The sequence below is a fragment of the Apodemus sylvaticus genome, chromosome 7 (assembly GCF_947179515.1).
Source record: "Apodemus sylvaticus chromosome 7, mApoSyl1.1, whole genome shotgun sequence".
Taxonomy (NCBI): Eukaryota; Metazoa; Chordata; class Mammalia; order Rodentia; family Muridae; genus Apodemus; species Apodemus sylvaticus.
This window is the reverse complement of record NC_067478.1, coordinates 46,753,842-46,772,059: the sequence shown is the minus strand read 5'-3', so window position 1 is coordinate 46,772,059 and position 18,218 is coordinate 46,753,842. Positions and strand designations below refer to the sequence as shown.

At 38.8% G+C, this 18,218-nt stretch overlaps 1 protein-coding gene across 1 annotated transcript in view; it reads left to right on the top strand.

The window, feature by feature from the left end:
- Mei4 (meiotic double-stranded break formation protein 4) overlaps positions 1–7,423 on the top strand; it is a 135,747-nt gene extending 128,324 nt beyond the window's left edge. Inside the window, exon 4 of the mRNA XM_052189310.1 lies at positions 7,128–7,423. Within this exon, the coding sequence (XP_052045270.1) occupies positions 7,128–7,397 (270 nt within the window). The 3' untranslated portion in view covers positions 7,398–7,423. The remainder of the gene's footprint in view (positions 1–7,127) is intronic.
- Positions 7,424–18,218: the final 10,795 nt, after the last annotated feature.

Below are 18,218 nucleotides of genomic sequence, written 5' to 3'. Positions count from 1 at the left end.
TTAAATTCAGTTTAGTGCTGATGTCAGCCACCTGATATCAGCACACACGCCAGAGGTCAAAGGCAATGCCTAGTGAGACTATTTTCATTCCAGAAGCCAGTCTGAACTTTCAGGGGTCTCCAGGGGCCCTGAATTTCTCACCAAATAGATAGATGTAAATGTGAGGGAGTTCCCACAAGTTCCCTTCAGCATAGTCAATTGCTATGGGGGCCTAGAACTAAATAAAGTTTTGCGTGTTTGTTTTTATTTTGGGGTGTGTGTGTGTGTGTGTGTGTGTGTGTGTTGCTTGTTTGCTTAATTTTTATTAAAAAGAATTTATATCAGGATCAACCATCGCAAGAGATGTATAAGGTGACTTCTGGGAGGTATCAGCTCAGTGTTTATTTAGCTTCTCGCTTAAGCTACAGCCTGTTAGTATATTGGTTTGGAAGTTTCCAGGAAGCCCAGCTATCAGAGTTTTAATGGATTTTTTTATTGGGTAATGATTGATTAACTCATCAGCTACATGACTAAACTCAATCTCTACCACTTACACATTTACTAGAATCACTGCTGTTTTTCAGTTGTGTGCTGTTAGATTTATGTCTGTGGAAGCACATTCAAGGATACCAACATCCATTCTCATTCTGAAACATGCAGAAATGGACCTGTCTGCTTTACAGTGCTTCCCACCTTCTTCTCTGCTACCACTTCTCACTCTGCTATTTTTCTTGGAGCAGCATTTCTTCCACCCTGTTACCCTCAACATGAATTTTTGACATGGTTGAGAGGTAGTACAGACACATAGACCTCCTTTGCAGGGAGCCATAGGACACAGAGGATAAATTTTGCCTAGAAACATTCTGCTATCTCAGTTACCTTCCCAAGAAAGGACCTTTGCCCTCTGCGTTCCCATAGTGAACTTTAGGCATACAGTTTAGTGAACAGTTTTCATACAAACCACTGTCATCCTCTCCCTCTGAACACATTTGTACAAATTGCCTTCTTGAATACTGCCATATGAATTTAGCCTCTAACAACAGACTTAAGAGTTGATACAATTTGTTAATGCAAATATCATTTTAAAGCACATTCTCATAACGAAGAACAGATTTTTAATGTTTTCTATAGAGTATATTCCTTTGATGAGTACTTTGATGTAAATACACCTTTTCATACTTGTTGAACTCTTTCCCACAGAAACAAGGTAAAATACTAAAATACCAAATACCAGTTTTAAAAATACAGAAACAGCTCACAGATCAAACAAAATTCTCTAGAAGGAATCTCCAGGATTCCACATTTCAGACAGGCAGACATACTGCTATAGATAAGAAGTGCAATGAATTTGTACCCCTGTGTCTGCCCTTTGCCTCCTCCACTAGGGCTTTTGATTAAAGAATGATGCCAGAGTCTATACCAGCATTGTGCCGTAGTCCACACCTCAGTATAAAATCTTCCACATTTACCTACTCTCTGTGCTGACCAGAGCTTTGTGTGCCCTCAACATAGGCCTCAAATCTGGGGTGAGGTGAGAGGGAGAGCTGTGGTGCAGGCCCTGAAAGAGGCACAGTGTACGTCAGTGTGTGTTTGACTATAACCACAGCCTATTGACCATGCAGATGGAGAGATCCACCTGCTTCTCTGAGCTTGTGCATGGCTTTGAGTGTGATCCTGAGCAGTCCTCTCAAGGCCTTGATTCTGCCTAGGATTATGCCAGTTCCTTCATTGCTTCTTTGGTGCCTCCGAAGCTGCCACCCCTGAGAAAATGGTTCAGAGTGTTAACTTCTTCCCCAGAAATCTTTGTCTGAAATCTACTTTGCTGTCTTCGCTGTCTACTAAATAAAATGGATAACTCACTAAAGGTCAGGGGCAACTTCCCCACTTAATTATCATGGTGACAACTGACCTTTATCTTAAAATGTTGTGTTGAATTCCTTCTCTTAGGAGAAGACTAATTTTAGTTGTATCTTACTTTTTCTTCTGTCCAACAAAATCTGGCACATGGAATACCAAGCTAATGATATATTATATTCAGTGAACATATAATTTAACATTTGATTATAAGGCCATAGTCTTTGGCTTAATTTTCCTCTCTGTAACATCCTAATTTCCCCCCCCCCCCCACATCTACTTTTGTAGCAGTACGAAAGTGTGGTGTGTCTTACTGCTTTCTCTGGCAGGGTGCTTGTTTCTCAGCAGACCAGGCCGCACCGCTTTGTGCCCATGGTGCCAAACGTGAATGATCACATCGGTCATGAGCTGCTGTGTTTCCATGTTTTGCAGTTTAACACTAACATCTGAGCTACACGCTAAACAGCAAGTTTATATTATCTGTCTTTTTCCTTTCTTTCCTATTTTTTTGTTTTCTTTTTCCAATTACTGTTGCCAAAGACTCTAGCTTTCCTTTTGTTCCTTTGGCTCTCTCTCTTCTACACAGTATAGGATGCTTCAGAAGCATTCCTGTTCTATGCAGTCTACCTTTCAAGGCAATGGAACCTGGAATTCTCCTCCACTGCTGATGTAAACTCAATAAAAGTAAGCTGTAAGAGATGGAAATGGACAAGAGGAAGTCCAACACTGTAGGAAGTTCATGTATCCCTGAGCATTCAAAGTGTCAGGCTCCACAGTGACACTCAAATGCATGGGTGTCATTCATTCTCTGGCTTAGCAGAGGGCAGTTTTACCTTCAAGCCCTGTGTCCATATTTCCCCCATGGGGCAATGCTGAAAGGAGAAGGGCCGAGTGTCTTCCAGTGTAGTCAGTTTACACTCAGCTTCCCAGCCTCTTCATTGTTTACTTATATTGCCATCTTTCACCCCAGAACTGATCTAATGAACACAAACAAAGAAACAAAATCAGAGGTGATATAAGTTTAGTTGTCTCATTTATACATAGCAGAAGAAATCTGGGGTTTTACTGATAAGGACATAGGAAGATCTAGTCTGACTGTCTTAGTTCCTTTTCTAGGGAAGACAATTTCTCCCTTCCTGCATTCCTTAGCTGTCTGTTGTTCTGCGTGTAGGGTTAAGGCCTCATAAGCATTTCCCCTTCCAAGTTAGTGTGCTTATTGGTCTTGTCCTTGTCCTTGTCCGGCCCATGCTTAGATAATCATGGTGGTGATTGCTTCTGAGGTTTCTAGAAGACACAAACTCTCTGTTCCCCTGGCTCTTAGAATATTTTCATTCTCTCTTACACAATGATCCCTGAGCCTTGGATGCGAGAGTTACGTTGTGTGTATGTGTGTATGTGTGTATGTGCGTGTGCATGTGTGTTTGTGCATGCGTGCGTGCATGTGTGTGTGTGTGTGTGTGTGTGTGTGTTGGCACTGTTTTCCACAATTTGAATTTTATGTAACGTTTGTTCCTTTTTTCCCTCTAGAGGTGTGCTTTGATTATATTTTTATGTTTCTAGTATCTATTATATATTCTGACTTTGAAATTTAAAAGTTATGTAGTTAAAATAAGCTATTTTAAGCTGATAATTTTGATCTCATAGAAATATTGACTTTACTTTCCATATTTTGTGTTTCTCGTGTCATAATTTACATATTTTTTTACATTTATAATCGAGTGAAAAAATGAAGCTCTCTTTTTAACCTTCATACTAAATACATAATTCATATATATGCAATGTGTATGCAATGTGAGTACTCAGAATTTAACTGTATATTTTTACCAGTGTGCTTCATTTTTTCGTTGGTTTCATGTTAATCAATTGCTGAGAAATGTGTTTCTCTTTAAGCTTGGAGATTTCCCTTCATCATGTATTTAACTTTTAAAGAAAGTTTTGAGGCTGAGTAACTCATAGAGTTGCTTGTCCATGAAAGTCTTCATCTGTTTCTCGTTTTTGGACTGCGAAACCATGTGAAGTGTGTTTGGTTGGGATGTGTATGTCCATACTCTCGAGCTGTCTAAATATATCAGCATCTGTCTCCTGGATTGGGAACATTCTTCCAACTGGTCTACCACTGAGCTGAATGGTTGTCCCTTATATGTGAAGTGCTTTTCCATGGTGCTTTCATAAGCTCCCTTTGTTTTTCATTTTTGATCATTTGATTAAAATATATGGTGGTGCAGTCTTATCAGGACTGAGACTGTATAGCTTGTCCCTTCTATGGCTAGGCATTTAAATCCACCCATAGATTTGAGAAATGTTCATCTATTATTGACTTAAATCAATACCTTTCCTACTCCTAAAATTAAAACATCTGTTCTTTGTTCTTCCCTATAAATTATCTGTGTTTTATCAGCCATTTACATTATTCTCCACATCCCCCTTTATTTGTGGATAATACATATTTTTTTCCACTATGATAAATGTTGGTGCTGATTTTTTATTTTGTTAATTTTATTGCCAACTAAAAATTACTCTTTACATTTATTTTAATAATTTCAGTTTGTCAGTTTTTATATCTTGATTTTATTAAATTCTATAGTTTCTTAAACATCTCTGAGTTCCCATAAATAATAATTTAAAATTATTTGTCACCCACTTTATCAGTCTTTGGGGTAGATGCTGAAGGATTATTATGTCTGTGGTAAATGTACATCTTGGTTTTTGTTACAGTTCTTGTTATTGTACATGGATGTCTGTGAGTTCCATCGAGCAATTGTTTCTGGTAGCTTTTACAAACTAATCCTGATGTTCTACTATCTTTATTCCAGTGGGGCAGGCAGCCGACAGGGAGACTGCAGCTATGTAGTCTCTGTGTGATCTGTGAAAGGTCAGTGAGTGAGAAGAAGGTAGTAACACTCCAGAGATGCTTAGTGTCCGAGGCTCTGGATGTCTGCTCTGGCAATGGTGTCGAGTGTGATAATTGGAGGGGGGACTGTCACTTTTGGCAGTGGATTTGTCTTTCAGGCCATTTCTCAGTGCTTGCAGCCTCCGCCCAGTGGAGAATCACCTGCAGAACTGATGCCTGAGCACAGAGACCCATGGGTGGGCGGGGCCTTTGGTGGAGGGGCAGTGATGGACCATTTTTTGGTAGTAGCATACAATACTTGGTAACAGTATACACACAGCAGTGCTGCGAATGGGAATCTGAATATGTTAACTAGATCCCAGATCATGGGCACCCTGAAATGTGCAGGCTCTGGGGTCTGAAAGGCCAAGGCAAACTGTGGCATTATGGTAGTGGCCTATTGTGACATGTAGGAATACTTATTGCTGCCATAGGACCCAGGCAGGAATGCAGCAGGCCTGAATCTGGGAAAGGCAGTAACTACAGTGGCTGCATTCTTGAAGCCTCATGGTGTTCAGTCACACACAAGAAAGGCAGGTAGGTCTCCTTACATGACTCTTTTTGACGTACTCACTTATTTTCATTGGGCTGTATCTATATAATTGGGATTGTAGGGCTACCACTTTGAAGAGTAAACACCTCTGACTGGCAAACAGTTTCTTCCATTTAAATTGTCCACAGTGTGTTCCATTGATAAATGTTTCCAACACATTCTTTCTCCCCTAACCCCAATTGCAATACTTTCTTTAATGAACTTCAGCAAAACTTCATAAGAAGTCCCTAGTTAAGATCTGTATTTCTAATTAGTGTACCTCTGTGGCTCCGTCCTGCTTGTAAAATGGTGATAAGCATTCAGTTCACCTCCTAGGACTTCTGACTTACTTCTTAATTAGTAGGGAGATAAGGAAGCAAGCTTGGGCTTCTGCACTGACACCTCTCTCTGTTCTCTTGAGTTTGCCATTGTAACTCTTATACCTTCTTCCTTGCTTGTGTCTAGCCTACAAGGCCACATCTGTACTCCTGTCCTTGTGTGCAATTCCATACAGTCTAGCAGTAGAATTAGAAGATATCTAGTTGCCTAATATCTTCAGTCTACATTCTTTTACCTCCATACATGTCCCTAAACTTCTACCCAGAAAAGTTATTCTGTGTTCCTTGGCAGGAGTGTTACGCATTGAAATTCATAGACACAATATTGAATTTGACACTACGTTGTTATGTGTAAAACTGTTACTGAGCACTTGAGATGTTTGCTAGTAAGTAATGAAAATTACATGCAGATAAGTAGTGACTGGTAATATTCCTAATTCAAATGCTTCAGGCCCAAAGTATTTTGTAATTTAGAAATTTAACTCTTTAGACTTTTACATGTGTTGATTGCTGTTGATTCTCAGGTGAGGGCAGGTGAAATATAAGATGAGAGTCTGTGATTGGGTAGTGAAAAACTGAGGCAGGGCTGAGAGTTTCAGTGAGAGAGGACAAGGGACAGACAGACAAAGCACAGAGAAGATGAAGGAAGAGAATGAACCAGAACCAGGTGGCTTAAATAGCCACAGGTAGCTAGGAATATCATAGAAGGATAGAATAATATAGGATAGTTTGCCCAATCCAAGTGGGCAGCTTGTATCAATGTCAATTGGCTCTGAGTTCATTGTGTGGGGGGGTTTGTAAGTTGATAATTTACTATTATAAATCTGACGGATAAATTACCAGCCTCTAGAGTTTTGATTTTACTGGGTTACTGAGATTTGTGACAGCTAGCTGCAGGTGGTGTATATGACTGCGAATGTGAGAGGCTGCAGCATGGGGACCATGACGTGGGGAGACCACCATGCCCCAAGTGTAGCAGCGTAGCAGGTGATAGTGTGGATTGATTTTTTTTATTTATTACATGCAACATACATGTACCTAATAAGATAATTTGGAAATGGGATACAGTTCTTACCATGAAATTGCTTTGTATTATAAATACTTTATGTACAAATCCTATAAATAATTTGACATAGTATATCCATTGACCACTACTGTGACTATAATATATCATATGAGGTCACTAATGAAAACTTCCATTTATGGTATTATGTTCTGATCCAAGACATACTTGAATTTAAAACATTTGGAATAAAGTTTGAGGAATAATAATGTATCAAACAATGGTAGAAAATTATTTGAAGCTATATAAGCTATTAAGAAAAATATTCATTTTTTAAAATATTAAATATTTGTTTCTTTCTTCCCACTTCACAAATCTAGTTGTCTCCATACTCCACCAATCAAAGAAGCAGGGAGAGAGATGGCATTAGATAAATCAGAAACTTTTCTTTTGTCTGACAATATAACCCTGTATACTCATTTTCTGGTTTGAGCCATATAGTATTATAAGAATCTTGTTGTTTTTTCATAGGAGCAAGGCAATTATGATGTGACACGCTATGAAAATATTTTCTCCCTGTTTTGGATTCTGGAACAACTTCTTCAACCGGAAACTCAGGGAGATCCTACTCCACACATCGATCTCAGCAGCCCGGAAATTCAGACATTTCTTCAGAAGCACGATGAAACCATCTGCCGACTTTCTGATGCATTTCCTTTATTTACGTTTTACATATGGAGACTGGCTGTTCTCTTGAACTCCACAGAGATGGAAACTCTTAAGAATGAATCGTTGCCTTAGCAGTTTCCTGTATAACAGAAAGTGGTGTGCTTCAGTATTTTTCAAAACAAACAAACAAACAAAATGTTTTTAAATGAGTATTTTAAATTGATTGACCACCCTAATCATTAATTCAATTTAGTGATAAATCCTGTGTATAAGATGATGAACCACTGTTCTATATCATAATCAGGAAGTTTCATTTGACAATACCCCTTATGCTCATGCATTATATCTTATTTCACCCAATAGACTAGCTCTATTCTCTACCATGCCCCATCTCATAAAATACAATAAATTGTCAATGATTTCCATCTGATATAAATTTCATTACAAGTTGTAGTGAAATAAAGCATAAACTTCTGTCATTTAACACACTTAAATACAAAGTTTAAGTAAATGATAAAAAATAACATGTATTACATAGCTCTACTCAAGTCATTTTTTTCTTAAAGAATAGTGCTGTGGAAAAAGAGAAGGCTTTGGGAAACTGTTTTTTTTTTTATTATTTTACTTAATCAACATGTTTGTTAAGTATTTTCGAAGTGTTAATTAGTTCTTTAAAAATGTTCCTTTTTAAAACAATTTTTTTGCTGTTGACTAAAAACACTTGTTCCTATGATTGTTAAAATATAGTAAAGTTGTGTATTATTAAGTCATCAGAGATGCTTTTATAATTTTAATATTCTACAATAAATAAACTTTATACTTATTAAAAGTATTGGGTTGATTTTTTTCATTAGACAATTTACTTCGTTTCAGTTATTAAAATTGTAACAGACAAGCTTAATGAGCATACATTTTGTACTTTCCTATTGTGCAGTTTAAAGGAAATATAATGTAATTCTCTTTCCTTTGTTAATTATGTCAGATTCTGCTTGTAAGATAATTATCATTTTCAGATGCCATTAGTACGAAAAAAATTATCCTTGCTAATTCTTTCTACAATATATATAAAATTATACCATTTTCTAGGATTATTTTTGGAGGTTTGTTTGTTTTTTTTAACCAGCAAATCTCTTTTCTCCTAGAAATGGCTGCATGAATAGGACCTGAAAATGGCCAGACCAGTGGACATAGGAACATGGAAGAGAGAACATTTCATGGGGTTGCACTCCTAGATAAAAAACTAAAAGCAACTAAGGACACCTGGGAAAAGGAGAATTAGCCTGCCCCAGGGCGAGCCCCCAAATTTGATACCCAGTGCAGAGCGGTCAGCCCTGAAACCTTACAAACAAATGAGACTCAGCCAGTTATACTTACACATTTGTGAATATATATAAATACATCTATATACATGTGCAACCATAACAAAGAAAAAAAGGCTTTCAACCTGAGGGAGAAGGTTCTGGGGGGTTGGTGTAAAGGTTACTGAGAGAGACTGCTGGGAGCAAAAGGAGGTGATTTGATTATATTTCAAAGATATGTAACTTAGTTAATATCAACCCAGAATATGATGATTTTTTTTTTCTTAGAAGCTCACTCTGAGAAAGGCCACTGCATATACTGGCATTCTGAATACCCAGTGTAGTCAGCTGCTGGCTAATGAACTTTATATTGGATAAAAACTTAAAAATTCTCCATCCTTTACCTTTTATGAGGGGGTGCTGCCTTTTTTGCCCCACATTTCATGGAGGGCCTTGAGCAGCCCTGGGAGGGCTGGGAGGACTGAACACAGACTGGACCCCTCCTACCAAAGTCCATGACCATGAAGGCTTTGCTACAGCTGACTGGGTGTTGTATCTTGCCACTTGATAAACTCTAAGAAGTTCACAAGAGACTGGGCTGGGAAATTTAGACTCTTCTAAGTACAGCTGTGTGACTTAAATATTCTTTCTTTCTTCTTAAGAATAAATGAACTCTAGTGGAGATTTACAGTTGATGATATTTATTTAAATGGCATAGATAAAAATAGACAATATGACAATCATTTCCTGAGGATAAAGCATGCTAATTCTTTAAGCATGCAAAGATCAAGATCAGACATCCATACATGGATTAGAGTTAATTCCCTAGTCTTAGACACGGAAATAAATAAAACATTTGAACATAGCTTATGGTGGCCATCTCCAAAATCAAACTATTTTCTTTTCAGTCAGAAGAAAAATATCTTTATTTCATGACTGGAATTCATAGGATGATTCTATTTTCCAAGTACGATTTGTGGATATATGTGCGGATGCGTGGATATGTAGCTATGTATGCATGTGTCATACATGAAAAGGTCAGAGGATCAGGCCTCCTCCGTTGTTGTTGTTTCCAGTCTTGTTTTGTTTCTTTGGTTTGAGAAAGGGCCTCTCACTGGCACCTAGAGCTTCTTCCTAGGCCTTTCCAGTCTTTGGATTAGAAGCGCAAGTCATCATGGCTTTTTACATGGGGTTAAACTCAGGTTGTCATGCTTGTGAGCCACGCCTTTCACTAACTGAGCTGTCTCCTCTGGCCCCATGTTTGATCTTTCTAAATCATTTCACAAAGTAAGAACATGCCGTTGTAGCAGTGTCACAGGGGAAAAAGTGGGAAAAAGGGGAAAAAGAATTAATTTAAAATGCATAGTGATGTCCGTGTTGTGTTCCCTAAAGTGGCTTTGTTTAGGTAGCTCTTGTGCTCATCTTTTCCTGACATCTGGAAAAGGCACAGAAGACCTTTCCTTGCCCTCTGCTTGTCAAAGGGCACTACACATATTTTCCATTTTGCCATATTGAAACAGCAGTAGCATTCAAATGAGAGTACATTGTGGAAGGTACAGATAGAAGACTAAGGAAGTCAAGAGGAGACAGGGCCATCACTAAGTCATCTTACAACCTATGATGAGTGATTCACACTTTTCTCATAATAGCATCTGCCTTCTAGTTTTAAAGTATAAAGTAAAAAGGTATCTATTACCATGAGGAGAATATGTTTTTGTTGAATGCATGCCTAAATGATAAGGCAAAATTGTGAGTTTAACTACTTATCACTACTTATTAATAAATACTGCCCAGCGTTGGAATGTCTGTGTTGCCTGGCTCGATGAGAGTCTGTCAGTGGAAGAATATAGTACATGGACTTAAAAAAAAAGATACCACCCTGTCTCTTATCATATGAATAAAACGTGATCATTAATATTTTTAAAAGGAGAATCTCATCATAGAACCTCACATGCCCGTGTAAAGTGACATGCAGAAATTACGATGCAAACTCTGAAATGAAAAGGAGAGTAAACAAAGCAAGTGCTCCTGTAATGTTTGGTGTGGACCACAGAGTCATTCCAGACATCTACTTGTATACCTCTGCCGTCTTCCTGCAATCCCAGTCAATAATATGAGGTCAGTAGGTCACACTTTATAGCTGGGGAACAGGGAAGATAAATAACTTTTGCACAGTCATAGAGTGGGAGACTGTTATATTTTAGTTATTCAAATTTTATTCTACTCCATGTCATCTACCAGCCATTAAAATGGACTCATAGATTAGTAATACTGAGATGCCGTCATACTTGAATTAAATTCTATTTAATGGTGACTATGATGAATATAATAATTAATAAATTAACTTTTAATTAGCAATATTTTTGCAGACTTCATAATTTGCAATGTAAGTGGTTTTCATTGAGCTTATTGCCACAGATAAACCATTCTTTAGAATTCTAGAGGAAGACAGGGATGTATCTCTCAGTCAGGGTGCTGTAGAATGGATTCCAGGTACCATCGCATCAGAGAGCTGACTTGCCTGCACTAGTCCCATGGTAGACTTCCGGCATTAGCTTGTCATTACCATGCTGGATCCCTGTTGGATCTGAATTCTAACCTTAGCTTTGGCTGAAAATACAACACAACTGTTGGCTTTTTTTTTTTTTGAGAAAACATTCTAATTTCTGTGAGTTTCCCTCTTCCTTGTGCCATCTTTCAGAATAACATTTGGAGATGCAGCTTTTTCTCATTTAACATGTGATGACATGATATGACCTAAGCCTTGGTAAATGTCTCTCTGGAATTTCAATCCTGTGTAAGATTAGCAAAGGTAGTTGTAATTCATGAAATGGAGACACTAGTTTCGTAAAGTTGTAGAACACATCATTACAGCAGAGTGGGTTTTTGCCCCTTTTTTCAAACCCCAGTCCTCTAATTTTTTCAATTTGAACATGTAAACTATTATATATTTTCTTTATGGATGACATCTATTTTGTACCCCAGAGACTCTAGGATCACTGGTGCCCAAACCATATGCCCATTAAACAGTTTTGTCCCATTTATACCCTATAGAAGACAGATAGAGGAAACAACTGTTTTTTCCCCTAAACTTCTTCCAGACATTCCATGACATGTCAGCTACAAAGTGATAACTCCATCAGCCAAACTACATCTCCTTTGAACCATAACATTGAAAGTCGTCTTGAATAAATACTGTGGGCTTGTTAAGGCACTATCAGATGCTAACCATCTCTGAGCCTGGCCTGTTTGTCCTTGAGTTACATAGTCCTTTAGTCCTGTTAATTTCAATGTCATCACCAATCTGTCCTTCTGTCAGCAGACATCAGACTTACCTGTGGGTGTCATGGGGATCATGTGAGCACAGACAAGGCCAACATGTACAGTTGACTCCATTAATTGACCAGTCAGACACTCCCCTTTGTGTGTTTGACCTGTAGAAAGGTTTGCGTATAAGATGCAAACATGTAAGAAATATTAAGGAATCATATCCAGAAACATTTTTTAAATAAGCTCACCAAAACTACTTTTAAAATGATGTAAATGGGCTCTAATTATATAGTTAAAATGGCCATTTTGCCAAAAGCGATATACAGATTCAATGCAATATCCATCAAAATCCCAACTCAATTCTTCACAGAGTTAGAAAGAGAAATTCTCAAATTCATCTGGAATAACAAAAAACCCAGGATAGCTAAAACTATTCTCAGCAACAAAAGAAATTCTGGGGGAATCAGTATCCCTGACCTCAAGCAATACTACAGAGCAATAGTGTTAAAAACTGCATGGTATTGGTACAGTGACCGGCAGGCAGATCAATGGAACAGGATTGAAGATCCAGAAATGAACCCACACACCTATGGCAACTTGATCCTCGACAAAGGGACTGAAAACATCCAATGGAAAAAAGATAGCCTTTTCAACAAATGGTGCTGGTTCAACTGGAGGTCAACATGCAGAAGAATGCGAATTGATCCATCCTTGTCTTCTTGTACTAAGCTCAAATCCAAATGGATCAAGGACCTCCACATAAAGCCAGACACTCTGAAGCTAATAGAAAAGAAACTGGGGAAGACCCTTGAGGACATCGGTATAGGGAGAAAGTTTCTGAACAGAACACCAATAGCATATTCTCTAAGATCAAGAATTGACAAATGGGACCTCATAAAATTACAAAGTTTCTGTATGGCAAAGGACACCATCAAAAGGACAAATTGGCAACCAACAAATTGGGAAAAGATCTTCACCAATCCTACATCAGATAGAGGGCTAATATCCAATATATATAAAGAACTCAAGAAGTTAGACTCCAGAAAACCAAACAACCCTATTAAAAAATGGGGTACAGAGTTAAACAAAGAATTCTCACCTGAAGAACTTCGGATGGCAGAGAAACACCTTAAAAAATGCTCAACTTCATTAGTCATTAGGGAAATGCAAATCAAAACAACCCTGAGATTTCACCTTACACCAGTCAGAATGGCTAAGATTAAAAATTCAGGAGACAGCAGGTGTTGGTGAGGATGTGGAGAAAGAAGAACTCTCCTCCACTGCTGGTGGGGTTGCAAATTGGTACAACCACTCTGGAAAGCAGTCTCGTGGTTCCTCCGAAAAGTGGGCACCTCACTTCCAGAATATCCTGCTATACCACTCCTGGGCATATACCCAGAGGATCCCCACCATGTAATAAGGATACATGCTCTACTATGTTCATAGCAGCCCTATTTATAATTGCCAGATGCTGGAAAGAACCCAGGTATCCCTCAACAGAAGAGTGGATGCAAAAAAATGTGGTATATCAGCCATTAGAAACAATGAATTCATGAAATTCTTAGGCAAATGGATGGAGCTAGAGAACATCATACTAAGTGAGGTAACCCAGACTCAAAAGGTGAATCATGGTATGCACTCACTAATAAGTGGATATTAACCTAGAAAACTGGAATACCCAAAACATAATCCACACATCAAATGAGGTACAAGAAGAACGGAGGAGTGGCCCCTTGTTCTGAAAAGACTCAGTGAAGCAGTATAGAGTAAAATCAGAACAGGGAAGTGGGAAGGGTTGGGTGGGAAAACAGGGGGAGGGAAGGGGACTGATGGGACTTTCGGGGAGTGGGGGGTCCAGAAAAGGGGAAATCATTTGAAATGTAAATAAATATATCAATAAATTAAAAAAATAAGCTCACCAAAACTACTTTTAAAATGATGTAAATGGGCTCTTAATTCGCCCTTAAATTTTTAAAACTCAAGTAGAGTCCATGGAAGTTTGTAACTAAGCATTCCTTTCTGGTATATAGTAAGTGGTCTCGATAATTGCAGATAACATTACTATGTTGATTTGTAAGTACACTCCTCATTTCCCTGAGCTCATGTGGAAACTGGATGGGAACATTGCAGTTGATGCTGCAGTGGTGATCCATCCCATCATTCATGCAGTGGAACTATATGAACGAGCTCTACAGAGGGAGGGTGGGGAGTACACAACTGAAAAAAACCACTGCCATTCTGATCTAGTGAACTCCTGTTCTCTACTTCATGCACAGTGACTGAAGTGCCTGGATGCACAGGTACTGTGTTCTCTCTTGTAGCTGTCTTCTTTCTAGATCCTGGCTCCTAGGTAGATTGAACTGGAAAATGGGAATTGGTTTTGTTGAGAAAAATACTGAAACTGGAAAACTTATAAATAAGACACCAGTAAAAATCACATCAAGTCCACGATGGATTAAGCTGAGTTTGTGTTCACACAAAAACATTATTTCCATACATAAAATGCTTTTTATTTAACTAAAGCATTCTAATTTCTAGTTGCTCTGTTTACAAATGAGTCATTTTGTCTCAGCAGACTTGATGGAAACTTCAAATCTTTTCCATCTCCACTTGATCTATTTTTTAATAAAGTCACTGAAGAGCAGCTCTGCACCAAGAATCACATAAAGATCAGTGACAGAAATGTCCTACTTATTTCCCTTCCTTCAGTGTCTGAAAGGGAATGATATTTTGTGGAGACAGGACGTAGATTCTGGCATTATTCAGACAATGAAAATAAATAGATACAGGAATTCCACGCTATGTATAGGTGATTTTCATTCACCATTGAGCAATAACAGTTTGCTTCCATAAATCTTTTCCTATAAGACACATTTTAGTGTAACAGAAAAGTACCAAATATCCAATATACAACAGTGCTGGTTCAACACCACACTGACTGCTCCATTATGCTAAAGAGTTGAAGCTACACAAGAACACACCCCTATTTACTACCAACTCAAAAGAATAAAGAAATTAGTTCCTAAATAGGAAGATGGTTGCTATACAAAATTAAGGTAATAGAATAAAAGATACAATATAATTTTGCTTCACTTTCTATACTTTCTGTTTGTAGAGACTTGTTCAAACTTTACCTTGATTGAAAGAGAGATAAACCCTTTTCTGCCCATGGGTAATTCTTTTATTAGTACAGAAGACTGTTAATTGTAAGGAATTAGATGTGATTCTACCATGGCTATATTTTTATCTTCAAATTGGGGCAAAGGAACCATCACAGTAAATGTGATCAATTACGACAGAATGATGCCAGAATGTATTATAGTCTGAAAGACTATCTTCAAGCCAAGATGCTACTCAGAAGGAATTTGGAAAATCCATTAAAATGTCAAAAAGCATATATCCCAGAGGCAATATTTATAAACAGAGCAGACTGCTGAACAGGCAATCACAGAAGAACTAGGCCTGATCCCTCCTGGAAGAAGATACAACATAATCTGACTTTCAGTTTTGGAAATAAAATTATTGGTATCTTAGCAATTGTGTGAATTATCAGACCAGTAGAGAGGGTGTAAAAGCATGGAGCATTGTGATGCAGGGAATACTGAATAATCCAGAATGAAATATTACTAAAGAAAGGCTAATGTAGTTACAAATATGAATATTTTCTTTGAAAGCTGTCCTTTGTAATAGAGTAAACTTTTAAAGATATTTCCAGGTAAAAGTGACTTTAATCATATTGGGTTATAACTATGTCAGGATGACATTTGTTTTATAATTAAAATAATTCACTTCCCTGGGAGCCCAGGAAATGGAGGGTGTAATGACAAAATGATCTTGCAGCATGACCATTCATAAGTCACTTGTTTGCACTCATTATTTATCACTGGACATTTTTCAAGCCAAAATTAGATAATGCTGAGACATCCCTGGAGTAGAAAACATCTTCCTATCCTTTTGCTTTGCTTACTTAAGTTTAGTTTTAAATGTTGACAACCAAAACATGGAAAAGACTCATAGCAAAGCAAAAGTATACTATGATTCAGTCATTGCTTTTCTAAATAAATGCTCAAGAGAAAGCCCTACATATATGTGGAAGTAAATAATTATTAATCCGAAATTGAACACACTGTGCAGTATTCAAAAAATTCAATGTTATCCAATAGTTTGAAGAAGAATTTTGCCATCTGTCTCTCTCTTCCCAATCCCAAATTAAGTTTGAAGGAGTATATCAGGATGATTCGGTGCAGGAGTCAGTGAACACGGACATGGTATAGAATAGAGTTTATTCAGAATAGGGGATGGGAGTTAGTGGTAGAGAGAGAGAGAGAGAGAGAGAGAGAGAGTGTGGAGGCGGCCGGCCATGACCACGTGGAGAGGGGGGAAGAGCCCCAGGGGCAGAGAGGTAAGCGTGTGGGAGAGCGGTGAGCAAAGAGAGAGAGGAGGAGCAAGTAACCCTTCTTATAGTGGGCCAGACCTCCGGGGCGGGGCATACCCGGCCATTGCCAGGTAGGTGTGGGGTGGAGCTTACACAAAACCCCAACAGTCCCCAATGTTTGGTTTATTAATAAAAGAAAAAGAAAAAAGAAAAAAGAAAAGAAGTGACGGCGCATACGGCGAAGCAGGAATAGGGTCGTTGTTGTGATCTGGCTGCTTCATGCTGACATTGGGGCGGCGTGTCTCTGGAGAACCTAGAGAAAGGGGTATGGGGGGTGATTGTCCAGTCTCAGGAGGACTGGCTGCTTCCTTGCTGTCCAGGATTTGTAGAGCCATTTGAAGATAGGTCAGGAGAATAGGTCCAGTAGAAGCTGTCTGCGTCTGGAGAAGCTGAGCGGAGATTGGAGCATCTGAAGGTTGCTTCTCTGGAGCTGTCCTGGATATAGCAAGGGCCTGGACTTGACAAGATGTTGGAACACATTAGTATAGTTAGGGAATAAGACTAAGTACATTTGGGAGAAAGGAAAATTTTTCTTAAAGTGTACAATTGAAACCCAGAGGAATCCCACCCTTTGGAAAGGTAGTAAACTGGGAACTTGGGCAGATGTACTTATCTGGATGGAGCCTACTTAGTCCATGAGCAGTAGATTTGGGTAGGTTTCCTGTAGCTAACAAGTTTATTAAAGAGATAACATGAGTTAACCACATGAACAGTCTTTAAGATGAGCCTTTGTGGATCAGAAGGAATAGAATTGAAGGTTGGGAAAGTGACAGAGCAAGGAGAGGAAATATGAAGCATTTAATGGAAACAGAGTCTAGGTAAGGAGATAACTGTCTAGCTGTCAATGTAGTCAGAAGTCTGAGGAATAAACAATAACTTAGCAGTTATATTATTAAAGAATGACAGATTCCAGTAGCCAGCAGTTCTTTGTGGTCTCTGGTCTCCATGGCGGCTTTGGCTGTCAGTGTGGCTTTCAAGCACAGAAGATGCACGGCTTTTCTCTGTGGAATGGATACCCATGACATGAGAAATGGCTTACCTTTGTTTAGCTAAGTCATTTGACTCAAGGTATCTAGTTTTGTCCACTGCACTTTCAGGCAGCATCCTGTGGCGGTGTCCATCTTTCTTCTGAGACATCCTGTGGCGGTGTCCATCTTTCTTCTGAGACCTCCTGGGAGAAGCTGTCAGGCCTTTGGGAATTCTGTCTGTCTTAAATCTAATAACAAACTTCTGACAAGATTGAGCGCAAGATAGGAGAGTAATAGTTAAAGAGAGACTAGGAATGGAAATCTTAAGTAGCTTTGACAGGTTGTATAGGTAGAGGAAAGTATATTGCCTTGGTTGGTAAAGATGCTAGGATCACAGAAAGAAAGCTGGCAGCAATGGATAAAATTGTGGTGTCTAGGCAGATTTAGGCTTGTTAACATCAACTTGAGCACACAGCCTATAGGAGCAAATGAGCTAAGGGTGTGGGAACACAGATGGGGAGCAGGCAGGGCAAAGAGAAGGCTTAGACCAAAGATAGATAAAAGCTTAAATGTATAGGATTTGGTCCCATTTACCGGATTGCTTATAGTATGTATTAAGATCCCTTAAAACCATTAGATCTAGGGTGCCATTAGGTGGCCATTTGGAATTATTATCTAGTTTATATTGAGTCCAGACCTTATTACAGAGGTTAATTAGTTTTGACCGCCTCACATCGTGAGTTAGTTTTAGAGACTTGAGATTCTCCAGGAGGCAACCGAGGGGACTTCCTGGGGGTACCGGCGAAGATGCTCTGTTTCCCATCAGGTGTGGGGGGCTTTGTATACCACAATCGGCGTCCCGGAGTGTGTGTATAACAAAGAAAAAAGGCAGCTAAGCCAGAGAGTCCGGACCGTCGTGCAGACCCCTGGGAGCTAGGGCAAAAAAGCCGGAAAAAAGCAATCCACCTGGGGCCCAGGGTTT